General features: G+C 42.7%; 1 protein-coding gene across 1 annotated transcript; it reads left to right on the top strand.

Annotated features, from left to right (window-relative positions):
* LOC116374487 (somatostatin receptor type 5-like) lies at window positions 1-22469 on the top strand. Its single transcript, XM_031827850.1, has 2 exons — window positions 1-259; window positions 17684-22469. Exon 2 carries the CDS (start codon window positions 17775-17777, stop codon window positions 19218-19220), a length of 1446 nt encoding a protein of 481 aa, XP_031683710.1. The 5' UTR covers window positions 1-259; window positions 17684-17774; the 3' UTR covers window positions 19221-22469.
* The last annotated feature ends 4703 nt before the right edge of the window (window positions 22470-27172 follow it).

Raw genomic sequence — 27172 nt, forward strand, 5'->3', positions numbered from 1 at the left:
AATATAATGTTGGTGTCTTTCAGTGCAGGCTACCTCTCGGACTGTGAACAGTCAGGTGGAAGTGCGCATAAGAGAAAGTTCATTCCGTTATAAATTATTATTTTTATATCGGACACACTAAAGAAAGAACAATTGTGTACCCTATTATTTGCAAGTAACATTTTTTGGGGTAATTTCCCAAGAGAAAGCACAACTTCACCATTATTTAATCACCCAGCTGTGGATACTTACCGAAAAAACGTGTTTGCAAAAGTGAAAGGTAAGATTTTTAATGGTTTTAATGGTTTTTGTTTAGTCTATTACTAGAGCAATATACACTGAGTGAACAAAACATATAAGAACACCTGCTATTTCCATGACATAGAATGACCAGGTGAATCCAGGTGAAAGCTATGATCCCTTATTAATGTCACTTGTTAAATCCACTACAATCAGTGTAGATGAAGGGGAGGAGACAGGTTAAATAATTATTTTTAATCCTTGAGACAACTGAGACATGGATTGTGTATGTGTGCCATTCCAAGAGTGAATGATTTAAGTGCCTTTGAACGCAACCTGGTCTCAGAGCATTTCGTATTATTCTGTTTGTAAACCCAAGACACATAATTTAGTATATGTTACGTTTTGTATGGTATGTATTAATTTGTGGATTTCCATCAACCAGAAACACATCGTATGATGTGTTGTGAAATATGATTTATATTATATGTTACAAATTTGAAACGTACCATAAGTTACGAATTTGCCAAACGTACAATATGTTACGAATTTGCATAACATATGATCTGTTACAAATTCTAGCTAGGTGGCTAACAATAGCTAGCTCGCTAACATTAGCTAGTTAACCCTTAAGGTTAGGGTTAAGTTCAGGAGTTAGGTTAAAGGGTTAAGGTTAGATTTAAGGGAAGGGTTAGTTAAAATGGTTAAGCTTAGGGTTAGGTCGAAGGGTTAGCTAAAAGGGTTAAGATTAGGGTAAGAGTTAGCTAACATGCTAAGTAGTTCAAAAATAGATAAAAACTAGTAAGTAGTTGAAAAGTTGCAAATTAGCTAAAATGCTGAAGTTGTCCGTGATGAGATTCAAACTCACACCCTTTGGGTTGCTAGACGCGTGCTGTTCATCACAGTGTCTCGCCAACATTCCCTAGGTGTAAAATACCTGCAAGGTGTTCTTGCAGACCATGCCCACTCCAAACACCCCTCACCCCCCTGCTCACCTCCTCCCACCAGCTGAAAAAGACATAAAATTATATATATATTTTTACTTCTTTAGTTTTGATAATAAAAAAGCTGGGGGCTGATGTCTGCTGGAGATTGATGTACAAGCAGATAGACAGAGTGCAGAGTTGAGTCGATCTGAGGATGTTTTTAGCACTCAGTCTGGGCGATTGGTGGAAAATCTGGGACAGAGGGCCCGGGGGCGATCAAAAGAAAAAAATTAGAGCTCAGTTAAAGTTAAAGACCATACGAGAGCAGACTCACCAATGAGCATGATGAGTTCCATCTGTCTGTCCGTAGCTCTGGAGGGACAGTATGTTAGTCAGCAAGCCCTGAAGAGCTATACCCTGTAGAAAAGCACCCACAGGATTAGGTTAAAAATAATAACATTAATAAATCATCCAAAATGAATTTATAGACCTGCTGGATCATCACTCTTTAATTTATTCAAGGCCTCTTGGCAGATTTGAATACGTGGGTAGGACCTTGCTCAGATGGAAAATCTGGGATCCCAGCAGACCCCCCCCCCCCACACACACACACACACAGCAGGCCCCCTCCCACCCACATGCACAATCAGTATGTGTGGTCATGTGGCATTTACAGTCCACACAGAACAAACACACAATGTTAGGAACTTCTGTAGAAGGTCCAATGATGTTTGTTGTTATTAGAAAACAATGAATGGCTTTTATTAAGACATCATCTTGAGACTACACTGTTAGGGAAAAAAAGGGTTCCAAAGGGGTTCCTTGACTGTCCCCATAGTAGAACCATTTTCAGTTCCAGGTAGAACTGTTTTTTGTTCAAGGTAGAACTCTTTTGGTTTCCATGGAAAGTGTTCTACATATAACCCAAAAGGGTTGTATCTGGAACCAAAAAGGGTTCATCAAAGGATTCTCCTATGGGGTCAGCCGAAGAACCCTTGTAGGTTCTAGATAGCATCTTTTTTTCCAAGAGTGTATATTATGAGTTGTCAGTAGAGCAGTGTCTTAGTTCTGTGACTGTTGGGATGGGATTTTTAGATGAAGGCAGAAATATGGAAGCAGATAAGGTATGTAAACATCTTTGCATGGCAATGACATTGACCGTGGTTCTCACGTGGTCCTGTTTGCATTCAACACTGAAGGAGACTGATTCGAATGGTGTGTCCAAGCCATACATAGTGGTTATGTATAGATGTAGGATCTTCATTTGAGCCAGTTTGCTACAGCAGGAAAGTCCTGCAGCAAAAATAAATGTGGATTATCATATGGATTATAGTTCATGGATTTTTTTTGGTCAAAACACCTACAGTATGTTTTATCTCACAAGTGTGATAATTTATTTATTCGTCTTTTATGTTATATATTTTACAGTAAAAACAGATTAAGTGCCAAAACGTAAACCTAGTACTATATGTTAGGAGTGATGCAAGTGCTAGTTGGATTAGTTAGTGTGCTGTGATCACCTATCTGTCAGGAGAATCTGTTGGCCAATTTGTGCTTGAATGCTTTCTGATTGGTAAAAATGGTTAGCTGTATGCTAAATTTCAGGGACACTGAAGTCTTTCTGTACTGATAGATACATTATTGTGTTCAGTTCCCTTATTTCCTCAAACAATATGGCCTCTAAATCATCAGATTTTATTGACTCTGACAGTGGCACGACATGGAAAAACAAGATTGATATTTATGAGGCAAGAATTTTTTAGATTACTTTCCATTTGAAGGGCAAGATAAGATTGGGTAAAAAAAAATGGGACTGATACTTAATTAAAAACTGAATGGCCCTTCTCTTTTTTTCAGAGATTTTTTGTGTTCCCTAGAAGGTCACAGCTTGCAAAAATCGTTATCTGCAAATGTCAGCAGGCAAAAATAACAGAAAATAACAGTTCAAGGAAGCAGTGATTATACCTCCCAGGTAGCAAAGGACGGTGTTCTACATCTAGTCATCCAGTTAGTGGGACCAAATAACAGCTGAGAGTCTTCATTCCCATGGACAGCTATTATCACCACTTTATCTGAGATTCTTAGAAATAGCCTGGCTAGTCTAGTGTTCGGCAGCCATATAACACTGTGTGTATGCTTCTGGTTCAACTGCAAATTACCCAGGTTGATGATCACTTGTGATTTATCAGGCCTTTGTTAATGACTGCAGCTATGAAGCTTATGAAATATGTAACTGAAATTATTTAAGCAAGTTCGTGCATTAAAATGTATTCTGGAGACACTCTGTTTTATTTATTTTTAAAATTCTTATACGTCCCTTAATTGTGTACTTCTTTTACCGTTGCTTGTTTTAGGTTATTTTTAGCCATTGGTGGAGCGTCAGGTACTATCTACAAATGTGGTCAGCTTTTGGGGAGTGACAAGTCATTTATGAAACATTTATAAAGCTATTTATAGTGCACACTTTAGATTAGGAGCTGCAAAATGGTTGATTAATAATTAATAAATGGTTTCTAAGCAACTACATTAATCGTCATCTGAGGTAATAATAAGTGCATGTAGACCTACTCAGATTTATAAATGCACTCATTAAGAATTCCTAAATATCCCATTCATGATATACAGTGCCTTCAGAAAGTATTCATACCCCTTGACTTATTCTACATTTATATGTGTTACAGTCTGAATTCAAAATGGACTACATTTATATTTTTTCTCACCCATCTACACACAATACACCATAAAGACAAAGTGAAAACATGCTTTTTGAAATATTAGCAAATCTATTGAAAATGAAATACAGAAATATCTCATTTACTTGAGTATTCACACCCCTGAGGCAATACTTTATAGAAGCACCTTTGGCAGCGATTACAGCTGTGAGTCTTTCTGGGTAAATCTCTAAGAGATTTCCACACCTGGATTGTGAAACTTTTGCCTATTATTCTTTTCAAAATTCTTCAAGCTCTGTCAAATTGTTTGTTGATCGTTGTCAGACAACCATTTTCAGGTCTTGCTGTAGATTTTCAAGTAGATTAGGTCAAATCTGTAACTCAGGAACATTCACTGTTTTCTTGGTAAGCAACTACAGTGTAGATTTGGCCTTTTGTTATAGGTTATTGTCCTGCTGAAAGGTGAATTAATCTCCCAGTGTCTGGTGTAAAGCAGACTGAACCAGGTTTTCCTCTAGTCCTTAACAAATACAAGCATACAAATAACATGGTGCAGCCACCACTATACTATGGAGAGTGATGTAATGTGTAATGTGTTGTACTGGATTTGCCCCAAACATAACACTTTTTAGTCAGGACAAAAAAACAATTGCTTTGCCACATGTTTTGCAGTATCCTCTTCGGCAACTTCACCATGCGCAAAGGGATATTCAATATCTGCCCCCCCAATCTATCAATAGGTGTCCTTCTTTTGTGAGGCATCGGAAAACCTTCCTGGTCTTTGTGGTAGAATCTGAGTTTGAAATTCACTGCTCGACTGAAGGACCTTAGAGGACCCCTTAGAGGACCCTAGAGAAAATTACCTAGAAGAAAACATAAAATAACTTTTCTTTCGTCTCTCTGTGTTTCATCATTTTCCTTCAATTCGCAAGAGCCTGAATATCTTTCACCGGAGAAAGCATCTTAGCCAGCGAAACAGCGCCCCTCTGTCTCTGTAAGTGTAGGCCATCTATCCGATTCTGACTGGTCAAAAAGTGTATGACATTGTTGCCTCCCGTAGTGTTTAATGCACAGGAAGACAGAATTTGGCCTCCCTTGATAAAATAAAGTATATAATTATAGCCTATCAGTGTTGAGCTAAACTGAGTGAGCACAACTGTGAATGGTCCTGGCGCACCAAAACAAAGTGTCAAGAGAAGCCAATTTGGATTTGGCTTCACTCAAATCACATCGAGAGCAATACGTCATTAACAGAAACATCTTGAATTGTTGCATCTCGTTGTGTTGTTGTCCTCTGGTGGCTAACTAGCTAGGTAAAATTGTCCCATTCCTAAATTATCCATGGATGGAGATAAGGATTTGGACTTGTGGTTTAACCTAAATCTCCATACTGGCCAATGATTATAACAGAGATTCTGATCCAATCATAAATTCATACATTGTGCCCACAGCCTGTGAGGATGGAAGCTCAATATGTAGCTAGATGTAGAAGGTTCATGTTAACTAGCTAACATGGTCCATGAAAGGAAGTTAGGCTAGCGAGCAAGCATTTTCGCCAGGTAGCCTAGGACATAGACGTTTTGTCAACATGAAAGAGAGGAGGATAGCATTGGCATTTCTCTACAAGTAGGGTGAATCAACATACACACATAAATCAGAACCATGGACAGCCACATCATATTTAGGTTACATTGATTGGATTAAATCATTATTGGTATCTTTTAGTTGTAACTACATACATTATGCTGTGTGGACTTCACCGGACAGAGGTTGCTCTCTGGTTTTGTGATGAAACAAAATTTGGGTTGAATTTATTCTGCCACTGTGTCCTCTTATTGTCTATGTCTTAGGCCTATATATCACGGAATCAAGGCATACTGTATGAACTAACAGGTTATAGAGCAAACAACGCAATTATTACAACACATAGGTTGTAATATGTCTTTTTTTCTGGCTTGGCTTCCCAAGTGATTTTACCCACCCACTGCTACTGGACCTTAGAGATGATTATATGTGTGGGGTAGAGAGATGCGGTAGTCATTCAAAGATCATGGTAAACACTATTATTGTACACAGAGTGAGTCCATACAACTTATTATGTGACTTGTTAAGCACATGTTTACTCCTGAACGTTTTTAGGCTTGCCATAACAAAGGGGTTGAATACATTTGAACTGAAGACATTCAGCTTTTCATTTGTAATTCATTTGTAAAAATGTCTAAAAACATAATTCCACTAACATTATGGGGTATTGTGTGAATACTTTCTGAAGGCACTATTTACACTGCTCAAAAAAATAAAGGGAACACTTAAACAACACAATGTAACTCCAAATCAATCACACTTCTGTGAAATCAAACTGGAAGGAAGCAACACTGATTGACAATACATTTCACATGCTGTTGTGCAAATGGAATAGATAACATGTGGAAATTATAGGCAATTAGCAAGACACCCCCAATAAAGCAGTGGTTCTGCAGGTGGTGACCACAGACCACTTCTCAGTTCCTATGCTTCCTGGCTGATGTTTTGGTCACTTTTGAATGCTGGCGGTGCTTTCACTCTAGTGGTAACATGAGACGGAGTCTACAACCCACACAAGTGGCTCAGGTAGTGCAGCTCATCCAGGATGGCACATCAATGCGAGCTGTGGCAAGAAGGTTTGCTGTGTCTGTCAGCGTAGTGTCCAGAGCATGGAGGCGCTACCAGGAGACAGGCCAGTACATCAGGAGACGTGGAGGAGGCCGTAGGAGGGCAACAACCCAGCAGCAGGACCGCTACCTCCACCTTTGTGCAAGGAGGAGCAGGAGGAGCACTGCCAGAGCCCTGCAAAATGACCTCCAGCAGGCCACAAATGTGCATGTGTCTGCTCAAACGGTCAGAAACAGACTCCATGAGGGTGGTATGAGGGCCCGACGTCCACAGGTGGGGGTTGTGCTTACAACCCAAACACCGTGCAGGACGTTTGGCATTTGCCAGAGAACACCAAGATTGGCAAATTCGCCACTGGCGCCCTGTGCTCTTCACAGATGAAAGCAGGTTCACACTGAGCACATGTGACAGACGTGACAGAGTATGGAGACGCCGTGGAGAACGTTCTGCTGCCTGCAACATGCTCCAGCATGACCGGTTTGGCGGTGGGTCAGTCATGGTGTGGGGTGGCATTTCTTTGGGTGCCGCACAGCCCTCCATGTGCTCGCCAGAGGTAGCCTGACTGCCATTAGGTACCGAGATGAGATCCTCAGACCCCTTGTGAGACCATATGCTGGTGTGGTTGGCCCTGGGTTCCTCCTAATGCAAGACAATGCTAGACCTCATGTGGCTGGAGTATGTCAGCAGTTCCTGCAAGAGGAAGGCATTGATGCTATGGACTGGCCCGCCCGTTCCCCAGACCTGAATCCAATTGAGCACATCTGGGACATCATGTCTCGCTCCATCCACCAACGCCACGTTGCACCACAGACTGTCCAGGAATTGGCGGATGCTTTAGTCCAGGAGCATTCCCAGGCGTTTCTCAACAGGAGCATTCCCAGGCGTTTTAGGGAGGTCATACAGGCACGTGGAGGCCACACACACTACTGAGCCTCATTTTGACTTGTTTTAAGGACATTACATCAATGTCGGATCAGCCTGTAGTGTGGTTTTCCACTTTCATTTTAAGTGTGACTCCAAATCCAGATCTCCATGGGTTGATAAATTTGATTTCCATTGATAATTTTTGTGTGATTTTGTTGTCAGCACATTCAACTATGTAAAGAAAAAAGTATTTAATAAGAATATTTCATTCATTCAAATCTAGGATGTGTTATTTTAGTGTTCCCTTTATTTTTTTGAGCAGTGTATAAATAGATTTATAAATATCAAACCATTAGTCAGCCATTAACAAATACCTTATAAATCATCTTATGAGTTGATAATAATTTCTTTATAACAGTTTTATAAGTACAACAGTAGAACATTATTAATCATTTACAAATTGTGAATATAAATTACTCTTTAGAGATTGCTTATTGACATTTACAAATGTAGGAACAATGATTAATAAATGGTAAGTGAACTCTCTTTAAACTGTTTATAAATGATTAATTAAGGGATCTTTATCTCTATGAACTTCATGTTGTAACCATTATCTCAGATGGGCAAGAGGAGAAATGACAGAAAGTGTTCAGCATTGAGTCAAGGCCCTCGAACAATCGAAGAGCATCAAAATAGACTGGCATCAAAGGCTGTGACACATGTATCAAAGAGCATGACGAAGCCAAGAGCAGGACTGGGTGGCAGTTGTCAAAAAACATTGGATTGCTGTTATCTTTTGTTGTTATTGTCGTCCCATTTATATCATGCCCAAGAAAACGAGAGCACTCCCTGTCCCTCAATAACCTTGCCATAGCAACATATCCTCATGACAGAAAGCGCCTATGGAAACAAAAAAATACACTCAGTTCCCAGTTTATTAGGTACACCACCCCATTCACTAAAATGGTTCGCTCCTACAGACTGTGAGTCACGTGGCCATGGCTTGCTATATAAACCATGCAGACAGGCATCAAGGCATTCAGTTACTGTTCGACAGAACGTTAGAATGGGAATAGTGATCTAAGCAACTTTGAGCATGGTATCATTCCAAGATTACGTAGCAGTCAGGTGTCTTTGTCTTCATCCTGTCGTGTCACATGTATATATCTTTTTCCTTTGCATTTTCTTTGTATATATTTCGTATATATTTTTTTACCTCAACTCCAACATACTCTCCTGCAACCTGGCTCACCCAATGGGGTATGGATCTGCTATTTTCTTTAACCAGAACCCCCAACAGAACCAGAACCCCCAACAGAAGCTAGCCAGATAACTAGCTACTAGCTAGTAGTCAGCTAGCCACTGCTAGCGGTCATCAGCTAACCTTTAGCCAGTCTGCACAACTCCTGCCAGTCTGCACAGCGTGATTCAACCCAGAGCATACCAAACCCTTTTCCCCACATCTCCGAATTCCTACCACAAGCTCTGAACCTTTTCACCTGGATCATCGCAGCTAGCTAGCTGCTATCCGAGTGGCTACTCCTGGCTAACGTCTCTGTCCCAAAGCAAGCACCAATTAGCCTGGAGCTCGCCTATGCTAGGCCCATCTCCCGGCAAGCTGAAGAGGTCCATCAGCCACTCCCCGCCGATCCTTCGCGACTGGTCTACCGACGTAATCCACCCGAGGGGTTTTCAACAGGCTCCTCCGTCGCGACGTACCCTGAATGTCCATCTGCTAGCCTGCTAGCCGCGGCCCACTAGCTGTCTAGAGCATATCGACTGTTAGCTGAAGAGGCCCATCAGCCAATTTTCTTGGGCTACAATACCTATTTGCCAATTTGCCTGGACCCTTTTACCACACGGAGCCCTGCCGATCCATCATGACTGGTCTACCGACATTAACGCCCGAGAGGGCTACAACTGACCCTTCCGTCGCGACATCCCCTTAAGGCCCTTCTGCTAGCCTGCTAGCCCCTGCCCGCTAGCTGTCTGAATCGCCGTGTCTCCAGCCCGCCTAGCTACTCACTAGACCCCATGACCACTCGGCTACGCATGCCTCTCCATAATGTCAATATGCCTTGTCCCTTGCTGTTTTGGTTAGTGATTATTGTCTTATTTCACTGTAGAGCCTCCTACTCAATATGCCTTAGCTAACCCTTTTGTTCCACCTCCCAAACCTCACCTGGTTTAAATGGTGTCTCTAAAGACAATACTTCTCTCATCGTCACTCAATTCCTAGGTTTACCTCCACTGTTTGCACATCCTACCATTATCCCTTGAGTCTATTCTTCCGTGCCCAGAAACCTGCTCCTTTTACTCTCTGTTCCGAATGCACTAGACTACCAGTTTTTATAGCCTTTAGCCATACCCTTATCGGAGTTGCAATCTACTGCAGAGATAGCCTGCAGAGTTATGTCATACTATCCAGGTCTGTGCTCAAACAATTTGAGCTTCTACTTTTAAAAATCCACCTTTCCAGAAACAAGTCTCTCACAGTTTCCGTTTGCTATAGACCACCTTCTGTCCCCAGCTGTACCCTGGACACCATATGTGAATTGATTGCCCCCCCTCAATCGTCAAAGACGGTACTGTTAGGCGACCTAAACTGGGACATGCTTAACACCCCGGCCATCCTACAATCTAAGCTAGATGCCCTCAATCTCACACAAATTATCAATAAACCTACCAGGTACAACCCTAAATCCGTAAACCCGGGCACCCTCACAGATATCATCCTATTCAACCAACCCTCCAAATACACCTCTGCTGTCTTCAACCAGGATCTCTGCAATCACTGCCTCATTGCCTGCATCTGTAATGGATCTGCGGTCAAACGACCACCCCTCATCACTGTCAAACGCTCCCTAAAACACCTCAGCGAGCAGGTCTATCTAATCGATCTGGCCCGTGTATCCTGGAAGGATATTGACCTCATTCCATGCCTGCTTATTCTTTAAAAGTGCTTTCCTCACCATCTTAAATAAGCATGCCCCATTCAAAAAATGTAAAACCAGGACCAGATTGGAAGGAACAAGATAGCCCTTGGATCTCTCCAGACCTGACTGCCCTTGACCAGCACTAAAACATCCTGTGGCGGACTGCATTAGCATCGAATAGCCCCCGCGATATGCAACTTTTCAGGGAAGTTAGGAACCAATATACACAGGCAGTTAATTAAGAAAGCAAAGGATAGCTTTTTCAAACATAAATTTGCATCCTGTAGCACAAACTCCAAAAAGTTCTGGGACACTGTAAAGTCCATGGAGAATAAGAGCACCTCCTCCCAGCTGCCCACTGCACTGAGTATAGGAAACACTGTCCCCACCGATAAATCCATGGTAATTAATAATTTCAATAAGCATTTTCTACGGCTGGCCATGCTTTCCACCTGGCTACCCCTACCCCAGTCAACAGCCCTGCCCCCCCCCCACAGGAATTTGCCCAAGTCTCCCCCATTTTTCCTTCACCCAAATCCAGACAGCTGATGTTCTGATAGAGCTGCAAAACCTGGACCTCTACAAATCAGCCGGGCTAGACAATCTGGACCCTCTCTTTCTAAAAGTATCCGCTGCAATTGTTGTAACTATTACTAGCCTGTTCAACCTCTATTTTGGATCGTCTGAGATCCCCAAAGATTGGAAAGCTGTCGCAGTCATGAACGTTCAAAGGGCGAGAAACTCTAGACCCAAACTGTGACTGACCTACATCTATCCTACCATGCCTTTCTATGGTTTTCGAAAGCCAAATTAACAAACAGATCACTGACCATTTCGAATCCCACTGTACCTTCTCTGCTATGAAATCTGGTTTCCGAGCTGGTCATGGGTGCACCTCAGCCACGCTCAAGATCCTAAACAATATTATAACCGCCATCGATCAGAGACAATACTGTGCAGCTGTATTCATCGACCTGGCCAAGGCTGTCGACTCTGTCAATCACCACATTCTTATCGGCAGACTCAACAGCCTTGGTTTCTCAAATGACTGCCTCGTCTGGTTCACCAACTACTTCTCAGAAAGAGTTCAGTGTGTCAAATTGGAGGGCCTGTTGTCCGGACCTCTGGCGGTCTCTATGGGGGTGCCACAGGGTTAAATTCTCAGGCCCACTCTTTTCTCTGTATACATCAATGATGTCGCTCTTGCTGCTGGTGATTCTCTGATCCACCTCTACGCAGATGACACCATTCTGTATACTTCTGGCCCATCTTTGGACACTGTGTGAACTAACCTCCAGACGAGCGTCAATGCCATACAACACTCCTTCCGTGGCCTCCAACTGCTCTTAAATGCAAGAAAAACTAAATGCATGCTATTCAATCGTTCACTGCCCGCACCTGCCTGCCCGTCCAGCATCACTACTCTGGACGGTTCTGATTTAGAATATGTGGACAACTACAAATACATAGGTGTCAAATACATACATGGCTAGATTGTAAACTCTCCTTCCAGACTCACATTCAGCATCTCCAATCCAAAACGAAATCTAGAATCGGCTTCTTATATCGCAACAAAGCATCCTTCACTCACGCTGCCAAACATACCCTCGTAACTGACTATCCTACCGATCCTTGACTTTGGCGATGTCATTTACAAAATAGCCTCCAACACTTTACTCAGCAAATTGGATGCAGTCTGTTACAGTGCCATCCATTTGGTCACCCAAGCCCCATATACTACCCACCACTGCGACCTGTATGCTCTCGTTGGCTGGGCATCGCTTCATGTTCGTCGCCAAACCCACTGGCTCCAGGTCATCTATAAGTCTTTGCTGGGTAAAGCCCTGCCTTATCTCAGCTCACTGGTCACCATAGCAGCACCCACCCATAGCACGCACTCCAACAGGTATATTTCACTAGTTATCCCCAAAGCCAATTCCTCCTTTGGCTGCCTTTCCTTCCAGTTCCAGTTGGAATGAATTGCAAAAATCGCTGAAGCTGGAGACTCCGTCTCTAACTTTAAGCACCAGCTGTCAGAGCAGTTCATAGATCACTACACCTGTACATAGCCCATCTGTAACTAGCTCATCCAACTACCTCATCCCCATACTGTTATTTAATTATTTTGCTCCTTTCCCCAGTATCTCTACCTGCCCATTCATCTTCTGCACATCCATCACTCCAGTGTTTATTTGCTAAATTGTAATTATTTCGTCACTATGGCCTATTTATTGCCTTCCCTCCCTCATCTTATCTCATTTGCACACTCTGCATATATACATTTCTATTATGTTATTTACTGTATGTTTGTTTATTCCATGTGTAACTTCGTGTTATTGTTTGTGTCGCACTACTTTGCTTTATCTTGGCCAGGTCGCAGTTGTAAATGAGATCTTGTTCTCAACTGGCCTACCTGGTTAAATAAAGGTGAAATAAAATGTTTAATTAAAGTATGATCGTCGGTGCCAGGCGCGCCAGATCCAATATCTCAGAAGCAGCCGCCCTCCTGGGGTTTTCACGCACGAGAGTGTCTAGGGTTTACAGAGAATGGTGCGACACACAAAAAACATCCAGTCAGCAGCAGTCCTGTGGGCAAAAACAGCACATTGATGAGAGATCAAAGGAGAATGGCAAGCTAACAGACGGGCCACAAACAGGCAAATAACGGTGCAGTACAACAGTGCTGTGTATCTCGAAATGCACATTTTGTCAATCCTTGTCACGGATGGGCTTTTGCAGCAGACAAACACACCCGGTTCCACACCTATCAGTTAAAAACAAAGCGACTCCAGTGGGCACGCCATCACAAACACTGGACCATTGAGGAGTGGATAAACATTGCCTGTTCCGACAAATCCCAGGATTTGGTGTAAGCAGCATGAGTCCATGGCCTCATCCTACCTGTTGTCAACGGTACATGCTGGTGGCGGTGGTGTGGTATGGGGAATGTTTTCCTGGCACACGTTAGGTCCCTCGATATCAATTGAGCAATGATTCCATGCCCCAAATAATTCAGGCTGTTCTGGAGGCAAAGGCCAGACCCAGTACTAGATGGGTGTACCCAATAAACCGTGTATGATCATGTGCATTAGTGATCATCTTTAAGAGGCATGTGTCTTCTGTTCTTCCCAGAAATTGAACACAATTGATCTGGCTAAGAGGGCTGATTGCGTGGATGCAGCTCTGAAGTAGTCACTTAGCTTTTATGTCTCTTTTCCCATGGCAACTCCGCACTGCCGCACTGACTGGCCAGACGCATTTAGAAATATTTGTTCACTGGACAAATGGCTCCCGAGTGGCAGTAAAAGAGAATGACATTGATTAAAAGATGTGTGTGGTCTGCATTCATACTATATTCCTGCCTTCCCCATGGTACCCTGACCAATTTGTAATCTGTGCAGAGAAGAGAAATGCTGGAGATAAGAGACAGTCTTCAGAAAAAAACTGTCCCATCGTGCAAAGACCATTCCACTAACAATATCTTAATAACTGAAGGAAATCAAGGCATTAGTGACAATGTTATGTTCATAACCCAAGGATAAAGATAAATGCAATGGCATCCCTCTCTTCTCCATGTGGAGCTGAAGACTTCAAAGCGTGATCTTGTTAGCCCGTCATGTGTGCCCTTGATTTGGTTCTGTTTGATTTATGGCAGCAATCCCAACGCGCTCCTTCTCCCTGGTGTCTCCGCAGCTCGGGGAAACCAGAACCAATGTTGGAGGATGGTAAATGTATGCACCTCGCATGAAAATAATCAAACCATTTAGAATATAGAAATTGTGCGATGTAGGAAAATGCTCTTAGTCAAAATGAATAATTTAAGAAATATACACTGAGTGTACAAAACATTAAGAACACCTTCCTAATATTGAGTTGCATCCCCCCTTTTCCGAACAGCCTCAATTCGTCAGGGCATGGACTCTACAAGGTGTCGAAAGTGGATGGATGTCCTATATGTGGTGGACCATTCTTGACACACACGGGAAACTGTTGATCATGAAAAACCCAACAGCGTTGAAGTAGATTTAACAAGTGACATCAATAAGGGATCACAGCTTTCACCTGGATTCACCTGATCAGTCTGTCCTAATGTTTTGAACACTCAGTGTATATACTGTATTATATTTCTCTTCAACCCCTAAAACATCTGTTTATCTCTCACGTTCCTTTGCCAGTACATTTTCACAGTTGGTCTTTCTTCATGTATCTCCCTCAGATCAGAACCTGAGCATCAGTGAGGTGGAAAGCCTCATTTGAATCTGCTTCACCTCAGCTTCCAGATTTTGAAGTGATGATAACCTTGTCAATAACCTTGACCTTGAACCCTGTCAATGAGCTCAGCTCACGTCTGTGCAATTATAAGTAGGGTTTTGATTATCCTGGAAAAAATTAATTAAATTACATTTCCGAAAACAGAGAAAATGTTATTATGCATATTTCATGGGACAGAAACGAATAGATTTGAAAAGCATGATAAATCCTGTTAAGGCTGTTGGTGAAATGCGTGCCCATAGTAAACAGAAAAAAAATCTGTAAAGAATTGCTAATATATGCATATAATAAATATTATTGAATAGAAAACACTCTAAAGCTTCTAAAACCGTTTACATTATGTCTGTAAGTAAAGCAGAACTCTCAGGGCACTCATTCTCCCAAACTCTCTCTTGTCATCCAAAAAGTTGGCCCAACTTTGACGTCATCGCCCCCACCCTTCCCAAGCACCTACAGTCCTGGGAACAGTTCCTATGCCTTCAGCGCGGTGTCCGCTTTCAATGGGGCTTCTCATTGTGTGAATCGGCGCTCACGAGAGTAATGACTGCCGAATCCTTTCGGTCGTGCGAGAATACAGGTTACTCTCACGCGCGTGGTGTCTTTCTTTCAAGATTGATTAAACGATGCGTGTGTTTCTCTTTGTCCTGAGAATTGCGGTGAAGCTATATAGCATGCTAACGCTGTGTTCTGAACCAAGTTTGACAAGTTTAGTCGACATATAATATGTAATTTCGACGTTTTGGTGCGAACTAACTTTACTTTTTGGCTGCATTTCAACCGAAATATGTCGTGTTTGATAACCGAAAGACACAGACTTCAAAACTAAAGCTGTTTTTGGTAAGTATAAACCCTTCCAGGTCTTCTGATGGAAGAACAGCAAAGGTAAGGGAACATTTATGTGTTAAATTTGGGTTTCTGTGGAGGAGCCAAAATGCTAATTCCTGAGCGCCGACTCACATTATAGCCTAGTGAACGAAATCTGTAAAGTTAAAAATAAATGTAACACAGCTGTTTTATTAAGAAGAAGTGTATCTTTCTAAGTATATGTAGTCAACGTTTATGATGTGTATTTCTGTTATCTGGCAGAGTTACCATAATTTCTCCAGGCATTGTTGTAGCATTTTTTAGCCATGACCTTCTATGTAAACCGTGATTTATGGATATAATTAGCGTATTATTGAAAAAAACATAAATGTACTGTATAACATGTCCTATTCCTGTCATCTGATGAAGATTTTCAAAAGGTTAGTGAATTATTTTACTTTTAATCCTGCTTTTGTGATTGCATCTATTGTTCTACAAAATGGCTATGTAAATTAGCCTATCTTTGGTGGTGGTTTGACATAAATATGTGCTATGTTTTCGCCGTAAAACATTTTAGAAATCTGACTTGGTGGCTAGATGAACAAGGTGTTTATCTTTCATTTGAGCTATTGGACTTGTTAATGTGTGGAGGTTAAATATTTCTAAGAATATTTTTTGCGTTCTGTGTGCTACTGTGTCAGTTGAGCAGTGGGGGGAGGTGCCCTAGCGGGACGTGTGGTGCCAAGTAGATAATATGCTAAACTGGTTCACATTTAACTGTGGTGATATGACATGTTCTAAACCACTTGGTACAGATGTCCGTTCAACTACTATTTTTATGTATATTTAGTTGAATTGTCAACTAATGTGAAGTCAATGTGAAATCAACAAACAATTGCACCATGACGTTGGATTTACGTTAAAAGTTTGGTGATTTTTTTTTATAAATCCCTAACGTTGATGACTTTTTGCAAATCCAATCAGTTTTCCACATTGATTCAACATCATCACATGTATTTACTTTTTATGACATGGAACCAACCTTGATTCAACCAGTTTTTGCCCAGTGGGAAGTCTCTAGAATTCATGTGTATGTGTCCATTTTGTAGTTCAGTACATCCATTGCTGACCAAATACCTCTTTTGTGATGATGGCACCTATGAGACAGGGCCAAGTACCAAGGGACAAAGGATGACCTGCTTGACCCAGGTTGTTATGTTAAATCAATACATAATCTTCTTTTTAATTAAAAAAAAACAAGACACATTTTTGCAAGTGATTTAAAACTATATACATTGCTGTTACAGCTTCTTAGCATAAAGAGATGAATCCAGGGTCATTCCTGTATGTGTTTTCATGGGATCTACACAGTATGATGGAAGGAGGTAGATAGAGAGAGAGAAAGCCAGGTGTTAATTTGTTCCAGAACCCCTGCACGTCATCAGTAGTGGATGTTTACCCAGCGTGGCATTGCGACTCCACAGCTAGATACAAAAAGGGCCCTCCCAAGCCTTTGAGCTTACCTGAGATTTCTCCTGTCTCACATTAACTGTGCACACATACACACACTCCATATTTACATTCACACAAGTACATACACACCGATGACAGCATATGTGTTGGCAGAAGAGCTACACACAGTGGTCTGTGGTGCACCAGAGTACCTAGTTACCAATAAAATGTCAATTATTAGCCCCAGCAGTGTCTGTTTGTGGGAACACACTCTGTTTAATTTGTCTGAGGGGTCAATAGCCACAAAGAGAAGCCAAACACAGGTGTTGCGATCTGGTCAATTTCTCTCCATGCCCTCACTCCTTGTCTGGCCTTAATTATTTCCTGTCTGACTCATGCTGGGCTGCGTACCTAGTATCCCGTTTGGGTGTCCTTTTTTATAATTTCATACTTCATTTGACCTCCGTCACCTGCTGCTCTTTTTTGTTTTGTTTCATCTTCACTCTCATTGTTTCCCGAGCTCTTCATTTGTCTTGAGACTTGTTTTAACAGCAGCTTTTCACACAACCAGACACTGACGTCTTCTTCTCTCATGTACCTCATGCTTCTGGGAATTTACCAAAGAAGGCTTTCACCTGAATGAAGTGCAAGAACACAATTAAAGCTGTTTGGAAAACCCTCAATGACGTATTGTCTGGCTACTATTGTGCCGTGGACCTGAAAGAGCCCATAAGAGGCATAACAGACATAAAGCCGCTGTCAAGTCTGTCACATCCCTTTTAATTTGTGTCTCTCCTTCTCTCCATTGAGCTACAGATGCTTCTCAATAAAATATGACATATGAAAGATCTCCTGAGTTTAACAAGTCTTTCTGGTCTCTCCACAGGACAGATGGGTGGGAGTTGAGAGAGACAGACAGACATCCCCCTGCTCCTCCATCTCTCCTGCCTGGACTTCTGCTCACTGCCCCCTCAGAGATGGCAGAGGACATGTGGGAGAACAGAACAGTCCCCAGCCCTTACCCCCACCTCCCCCTGTCTTTGCTACTATGTAACGACACCTTCCTCAATGACACCCTCCTCAACGACACCCTCTTCAACTGCATCAACTCCACCAACATTCCAGAGATGCCATTAGGACCCAGTGTAGCAGGGGTCCTCATCCCACTCATCTACATCATCGTCTGTGTCATCGGCCTTGGCGGGAACAGCCTGGTCATCCACATTGTGCTGCACTACTCCAAGACGGAGTCTGTGACTAACATCTACATCCTGAACCTGGCCATCGCTGATGAGCTCTTCATGCTGGGCCTGCCCTTCCTGGCTGTCCAGAACACCCTCCAGTTTTGGCCCTTTGGCTCCTTTATGTGCCGCCTGGTCATGACCGTGGACTCCATCAACCAGTTCACCTCCATCTTCTGCCTAACTGTCATGAGCATTGACCGCTACCTGGCAGTGGTCCATCCCATACGCTCCTCCAAGTGGCGGCGGCCCCAGGTGGCCAAGGTGGTCAACGGTACAGTGTGGGCGATCTCCTTCCTGGTGGTCCTGCCTGTGGTAATCTTCGCCAACGTCCACAAGACGGGCGGCACCTGCAATATCTCCTGGCCTCGGCCGGCCGACATTTGGCGGGCGGCTTTTATCATCTACACGTCCACAGTGGGTTTCTTCTGCCCACTCCTCATCATCTGCCTCTGCTACCTGCTCATTGTCTTCAAGATCCGCAGCTCTGGCAAGAAGGTCCACGCCACGTCCACCAAGCGCAGGAAGTCGGAGCGCAAGGTGACGCGCATGGTGGTGATCGTGGTCGCCGTGTTTGTCTTCTGCTGGTTGCCCTTCTACGCCCTCAACATCCTCAACCTGCTGGTGTCTCTGCCATCAGAGTACCCGGGCCTCTACTACTTTGTTGTGGTAATGGGCTACGCCAACAGCTGCGCCAACCCCATCGTCTATGGCTTCCTGTCAGAAAACTTTAAGCGGGGCTTCCGCAAGGCCCTGTGTCGCTCCTCACGCAAGGTGGAGAGCCACGACCTGACAGAGCGCCAGCAGCAGCAGGAGGAGAGAGGGAGGGTGCTGAAGCCCCGGGAGAGCTTGAGGAGGGTCGTACGAGATGAGGAGGAGGAAGAGGATGATGACGACAGGGAGGACGTCACAGAGATGACGGAGATCTGTAGGATCGCCCAGAATGGGAACGGACATCCTGAGAGTTCCCAGGCCCTGTTAACACCCAAGGCGCCAGCTCCAGGGGCATCTGAGCATGTGGTATCCCCAGAAAGGAAAGCCAAAGCTGGTGACATTGGTGGGAAAGGCCCAAGCTTGGGGCCTCCAGCATCCCTGCATAATGGACACACAAATGGGAGTGTCAAACCACTGCCAGAGGAGCCAGTGGAGAAGAACTCCTCACTGGAGATAAGCTACCTATAATGTAAAATAACTGTCTCCGAAGTCAGTTACTTGATGGAACTTGCATTAATATTTTGTAGCATTCATGTAATGTCTATTTAAATGTACAGCGCTATACACATATAGAGAAGAGAAGCACTCTGTAAGGCCATAGCACCTTTCATAATTTATTGCTACATTTCTGATCAATGGGCTGAGAGTGTTTGAACTCTACATCAAGCCAATGGAATTTGTGTTACAATGACTTGATACTGCCTGTAAAACGGTGTATATACTAGGTTGTTTCTGAAGACATTTGTATAATTTCAATCTGTATTTATATGTTTTACCACATGATCACTGTATGTACATAATGTCTGTGCCTTTTTCCAAACTTATCTGACATATCTGATTGTAATTGTATTACATTTTTACTGCACAATGTGACAATCAATTATATATAGATGAATGTAGCGTCACTTCTATATCCTAGTCATTCACCTCGCTACACCTTAGCTGGAGGAACAGAGGACAGAAGAAAAAGAAGGCACCTTGTGTAGCTTCTATCCCATGCCAACAGAATGGCCCTACACTCTTAGAACAAGGGTTCCAAAAAGGTTCCAAAAGGGTTAGTTGGCTGTAGATAGCACCTCTTTTTCTAAGACTGTACCAATTGTTTGTTTAGATTGTTGAGGACTGGGGGGTGCACAATCAGAGGAGGAAAACAGGTGCCCCGATTGGCATAAAATCAAACGGTGGTTATAGATTGAGGGTTTATTTTGCTTGTGTGTTGTGAGCCATGGTTGTGTTTGTACTGCTGCTATATGGGGGAAGAAAAGGGCTCTGGAAAGAGTTGGCAACTTGGCATCCGGTGACAGTGTCTCATGTCACTGAATATCAAGGTGAAATATCTGGTGACCGTGTCTCGTATTACTGAATATCAAGGTGGAATATCTGGTGACAGTGTCTCGTATTACTGAATATCAAGGTGGAATATCTGGTGACAGTGTCTCATGTTACTGAATATCAAGGTGGAATATCTGGTGACAGTGTCTCATATTACTGAATATCAAGGTGGAATATCTGGTGACAGTGTCTCATATTACTGAATATCAAGGTGGAATATCTGGTGACAGTGTCTCATGTTTCTGAATATCAAGGTGGAATATCTGGTGACAGTGTCTCATATTACTGAATATCAAGGTGGAATATCTGGTGACAGTGTCTCATATTACTGAATATCAAGGTGGAATATCTGGAGACAGTGTCTCATGTTTCTGAATATCAAGGTGGAATATCTGGTGACAGTGTTCAATTTGCTTGAGGGCATACCAAGGTTGCACATATCTGATTGTTGTTGAGTTGTTGTTCAACACTTGACCCTCTGGTTTCTGTAACTCGGTCTATATAGTATGCCATTTGAAAGGTCAAGGAACATCAGAGTTCCTATACACTGATTGTTTCTTTTAAGAATGACTTTTTCCTGTTCTTTTGAATGCTATCTGGCAGCTATGACAGGGGAGCCACATTGGAGGCATTGAGGTTGAACAGACAGAGGATATGAGAATATAGACAGATAAGATATGAGCATGAAGGGCTGAAAGGGATGTAGGGATGGTATCTACAATATCTGACATCTAGGTGATTCATATGACGAAATGAGCGCAGAATGTCAAAATAGTGGATGTTTTCTTTAGAGGTTTAGTTCATCAGGGGAAAAGACTACTGTAAATCATGCACACACCAAACCATGAAAAATAAACTGGTACTGTAGGTGCACAAAAAATATGCATTATTAGACCGTTACACCAGAGTTACCACACAGACACAAGCCCTCATTATTAACCAATTTGCCCAGTGGAGTGGAAGGCATTAGGTGAAACCACACTGACCAACACATAAAGTGCCTCAGTATATTGTTATACTCCACCAACATTGTTGACTCTTGTGTCCCTTTCACTGCATTCAATGATACAAATAGCAGTGTATTGTAGAAAGCAGTTAACTCACTTGAACAATGCTATCTGATCCATGATAAATCCATTTCCTCTGCCACCCCCACCGCTGCCACACTCCCACACACACACTCTCTCTCACAGCTGCATTAAGAGGTGTGAAAACATCATTAAAGGCTTATGAAAAGTGAATTGTTTCACTAATGCCATGCTTGCAGTTCCGCTGGGCAGACTTGTGACAAGCAGCATACTGTGAAGTGTTGTATAATTGCCACTTTCATGTCAAATATACACTTGTTTACTTGTACTTGAGTTGTGTACGGGATTATTCTATCAGAATATGATTTTTGTTTTCCACTGTTTGTGTGATCTTTCCTCAGTGATAATCAGCGCAGTGCTTATTGTAGACGGAGGTGAGGCAAGAGGCTGACCACCTGATTGGTCGACGGGTGGTATCTTTATGAATCTGTGTGATTCATTGTCCGCTCTCTCCACCCACAGACGCCCACCTAAGTATGATATGGGCACAGAAAGAAGCAAACAGAACCGCAGGTGACTCTGATAACACTGATATTATTCACTCTTTTTGGCAGTGGCTACTATGGAAACACTATGTAAACAGTGCCTGTAGCGCAAGGGTAAGAACACAACAGAGCTCTGAAAGTCAGAGAATAGGCATAGTATTTATCTAATCCAGATGTGCTATTTGGTTTGGGATTAAATCTCTCAATCCAAGGGCAACACACATGTTCTCAGCTAACTATGTGTAGATGATCATTCTGTGGTGTGGCCAATGCGTTCCAATGGGCCATGCCAAAACACCATCAGTGTTATTGTGCCTTTTTTTTTAAATTGTGTCTCAAGCATCTCATTGTGCCAATGCAATCTGACAGTTTTAGCATTGCTCAAAAAGACAGCTGGGGGGTAACAAGTAAATGGTTTGCTGATGGTTTGTGGGAGAAGGGACTGTTCTGGCAGGTGAGGTGTGGGAGAAGGGACTGTTCTGGCAGGTGAGGTGTGGGAGACGGGACTGATCTGGCAGATGAGGTGTGGGAGAAGGGACTGATCTGGCAGATGAGGTGTGGGAGAAGGGACTGATCTGGCAGGTGAGGTGTGGGAGACGGGACTGATCTGGCAGATGAGGTGTGGGAGAAGGGACTGATCTGGCAGGTGAGGTGTGGGAGACGGGACTGATCTGGCAGGTGAGGTGTGGGAGACGGGACTGATCTGGCAGGTGAGGTGTGGGAGAAGGGACTGATCTGGCAGGTGAGGTGTGGGAGAAGGGACTGATCTGGCAGATGAGGTGTGGGAGACGGGACTGATCTGGCAGATGAGGTGTGGGAGATGGGACTGATCTGGCAGGTGAGGTGTGGGAGAAGGGACTGATCTGGCAGATGAGGTGTGGGAGAAGGGACTGATCTGGCAGATGAGGTGTGGGAGAAGGGACTGATCTGGCAGGTGAGGTGTGGGAGACGGGACTGATCTGGCAGGTGAGGTGTGGGAGAAGGGACTGATCTGGCAGATGAGGTGTGGGCGAAGGGACTGTTCTGGCAGATGAGGTGTGGGAGAAGGGACTGTTCTGGCAGGTGAGGTGTGGGAGAAGGGACTGATCTGGCAGATGAGGTGTGGGAGAAGGGACTGTTCTGGCAGGTGAGGTGTGGGAGAAGGGACTGTTCTGGCAGGTGAGGTGTGGGAGAAGGGACTGTTCTGGCAGATGAGGTGTGGGAGAAGGGACTGTTCTGGCAGATGAGGTGTGGGAAAAGGGACTGATCTGGCAGATGAGGTGTGGATTTTGTACTCGCCTGGTGGCTCTTTTCTTGATTGTTATTCTTGAAGTTGCTGTGTTTTGTGCATCAGCAGGAGCAAATCCCTAAATGTAATTAGATGAATACAATAAAAAGTTGCTCTGGATAAGACCATCTGCTAAGTGATGTAAATGTAAAATGTAAAAATAAAGATTTTGTGGCTGTGAGTCGGCTGTCTGTTTGATTGACTATGTTCGTTATCCAAAACAAGTGGAAACAATCCATAACAACCAAAGTCATAATATTTACCTTTACCAAAAGGTCTTAATGTAGCCTAATAGTAATCATCATATTTCTTAACATAGATGGAGTTTCTGTGCTTTACTATATACTCCTGGGAGGCCAGCTCTTAACTCAATCCACTGCTGAAGTACTTCAATAAAATATTTTCAATCCCATTTATTTCCTAACTCGCTTATCCAAAAGGCCATTTCTGCAAAGATTACAAGCAGCAATGACAAACTCTGTCCTGCCGGTCTCACATTGAAACAGCATGTAGAGCTATTGGTATAACACTCACTACACATTGTATTTCTCCTCAAATAAAAACGTAGGTTGACACACGGAAATCACATTCAGTTCAAATCACTTCAGTTGTTTTATATGAGGAAACGATTGGAAGGCATGGACCCCAGGGTTAGCCTCAATTACCATGCGAGAGCAGTAAGCAATGCAGCATGGGACCATAGTGGTATTGATCTACCCTCAGTGGGTGAAGGATAACAATCAAAACAGTCTGATACAGGCAAATCCCCTGTAACAGAATGACACAGACTCAGATCTTTCACTTTAAAGCATTCCAAACAAAAACTATTTGATTGCAAAGTTAAAACTCTATGCACAACGACTACTGTTAACAACTTCCACAGACAATATGAACAAAAACACAGCTACTCGAAGAACAGTGCAGATGTCACATTTGGTTGCAGAATGACGATAAAATCTGACTCCAAATTAAGATTCAAAGATGTCTGCATAAAGAGTGGAATGTCAGCTATGATATGACACCTTGAGTTTGAAAAAATCTATTTTTGTTATACTCTTGCAAGTGACGGGGCAAGTAGCTTCACAGTTTTAGAATTTTGTAGGCTTTTTGAATGGTTTTCAATGGGCAAGAAAGTAGCACAATTGTATTTAGTGAAATTTCATCCATAAACACAAATATATTTTTTTCTATATTTTATATGACCACATTTTCATGAATTTGATGATATAATCGTCAAGCCCATTCCAAAGACCAGGGACATGAACACAGAAGTATGATGTAGGAACGTGTCACTTGTAAGAGGTGGTTTAACACCCGATAACAGAATGATGGTAACAGATTGACATCATGTGTCATTGATCTGTAGTATATTAGAATTATGGATTTCATTCTCTTCATGGTGATGTATCCTGAATTTGTACACAAAGGCAGAAAAATGTAATATCCTCCTTTGCATGTTTGGGTATTATTCTACATACTGGCTATTATTCTAATGCACTCCACCCCCAAATAAAATGATCTCGCCCAGTAGAGCACAGTAGAGAACAGCACATCACAGTACTGTGCACAGCATTAGAGTAAAGTAGAGTAGGGTATAGTTCAGTAGAGTACAGCACAGCGCAGTACTGTGCACAGCAGTAGAGTAAAGTAGAGTAGGGTATAGTTCAGTACAGTTTAGTACAGTAGAATACATTTTAGTACAGTGCATTATAGTATGGTACATTACAGTATAATACAGTAGATTATAGTCTACTCTAGTGTGCTCTACTGTACTGTACTGACCTATACTCAACTCTACTTTTCTTTGCTGTACTTTACACTCTTAGAAAAAAAGGTTCCAAAGGGTTCTTCAGCTGTCCCCATCGGAAAACCATTTTTGGTTACAGGTATAACCCTTTTGGGTTCCATGGAGTACTCTCTTTGGAAAGGGTTCTACATAGAACCCAAAATGCTTCTACCTAGAACCAAAAAGGGTTCTAGGTAGGCCTTTCTCAAGGCTCTGTAAACCTTAACTTCTCAAACATATAGACTCTTAGCTTTCATATGACACCTAATTTGATGTGCTTCTATGAACTTCACATTAGTGCTCATGGGGCTTTTTAAATGGAAATGCCCACCTCTGGTTTACACAAGCAAAGTGTCAGTGCTGGTTCACTGTCTACCAAACAGTGTATATTATCTTATCGACAATCTGTCAAAGGAAGAGTAATATGAGCATCTTGACTGGCCACATTTTGATTCCTCTGATTCCCATCAAAGCTGAGGAGTGTTCTCTGTTGCATCCTAATTTCAGACAATCACTCCTATGGGATGGTAAAAATAGTGGGAGATGTGAACGTGATGTACTGCTGATTGCGGAGATTAAAAGAAATGTGGGAGCTCTCAGTCTGTATGGTTGATGATCCCTTCATTCTACAGAATGAGAATTAAGTTTGGACTCCTCCGGGTCCAGAACTTATTCTGGTTAGCCGAGTTAACTACTTGCGGGGTACATTATTTGTCATAGTATGAACAAGTGGCCTTGCATTTTCTTTTCTTAAGATCAGAACTGTATCCTTCCAAAAGCAAATCATTACACGGAGACAAAGGGAACAGGATCCAGGATGAAAGGAAAGAGCTAAAAAAAAGACTGAAGAACAAACGAAATATGTTGGCAGGATCTGAGTTCTTCAAGTTGTTTGGAGACCTAGAGATAATGTACATCTGAATCACACGCAAAAAAGTTTAAAAACTAAGTGGAAGAAGCAGCACTCCGCAATACAACATCCAAAGGTGTAGGCAGAGACACAGAGCACACATTAGAGGCCTTAATACATGGCAGCTGGCAGTAATTTCCTTCCAACATATTGGAACACATCCAATACCTCGATTCCCATTAGCATTCAAGTGCAAACTGCAAGTTCAGCACAGAAGAAACAGGTGGGTAAAGGGCAGCTTTCTGAAAGTGTCGCAGCCTGGTGTTGACTGCAATGTTGCTAACCATTAACCTTTGCCTTCCTTCTCACACACAGTACTGCACATAGCATCTGACTTGGAGTATTATTCAAGGGGTAATAATAGAGATCTGTTAAAAGTGGTTTCAGCAGCTCAGCGAGTTTTAACAAATATTTTAACAATGAATATTGTTGAATTAATATGTATTAATGAATTTGCACCACTTTTCCTGAGGGATTTAATAAATCCAAGGTTTTCGTGTTTGGTCCTAATGTTTAGTGCAGGAAAAGTTTACTTTAGCTTCCATTAACAAAAACAAGTGATTCCCTAACTCATAATAAACAACCGCAAACTTCCTTCACACTGTATCAGAAATTCTGCAACATGCAATAGCAAAAACACACCAGAATCTGTACAGCCTTTGAACAGAGAGCATAGGCCTTCAGGTTTCTCTTGTTCTGTATCCTGGCTTTTCTCACAGAAGGCTTAAAAGGAACGTCAGAGGCAAAGGCTCTTTATGCCTTTTGGAGGGCCCTCAGACATTGTATCGGCCCACATCCTACCCATGATACCTAATGGCCTGCTATTTCCATTTCAACTCTCCTAACACTGGAAGGATCAAGCAACCACCACATTAACATCGACGAAAATAGCATATTCACAGTGCCTTAATATATCACAATACATTCTGAGGACATTTCTCTTGGTCTATAAAAGCTTCTTGGCTCTCATACCAGCCATAATGTCAGGGTATATCCACAACCTGGACTCAGGGGTAGACGTAACATAGTAAATGTAAATCCGGGAAACTCCAATTAGTATGACATGTTAAGTTTTGTTTGGTATGTATTCATTTGTGGATGTCCATCGTCCAGTTCGTATGATATGTTACAAATTTCAATTAATATCTTACGGAGGAGAGCTGAGCACGCCCCTATTCACATCAACGGGGCTGTACTGGAGGGGGTCGAGAGCTTCAAGTTCCTTGGTGCCCACATCACTAAGGACCTATCATGGTTCAAACACACCAAGACAGTCGTGAAGAGGGCATGACAATGCCTATACCCCTTCAGGATGCTGAAAAGATTTGGCATGGGCCCTCAGATCCTCAAAAAGGTCTACAGCTAAACCATTGAGAGCATCTGGTTGCATCACCACTTGGTATGGCAACTGCTCGGCATCTGACCGCAAGGCGCTACAGAGGATAATGCATACGGCCCAGTACATCACTGGGGCCAAGCTTCCTGCCATCCAGGACCACTATACTAGGCAGTGACAGAGGAAAGCCCTAAATATGGTCAAAGTGAGCATTGC

Source organism: Oncorhynchus kisutch, linkage group LG6, assembly GCF_002021735.2.
Source record: "Oncorhynchus kisutch isolate 150728-3 linkage group LG6, Okis_V2, whole genome shotgun sequence".
Classification (NCBI taxonomy): domain Eukaryota; kingdom Metazoa; phylum Chordata; class Actinopteri; order Salmoniformes; family Salmonidae; genus Oncorhynchus; species Oncorhynchus kisutch.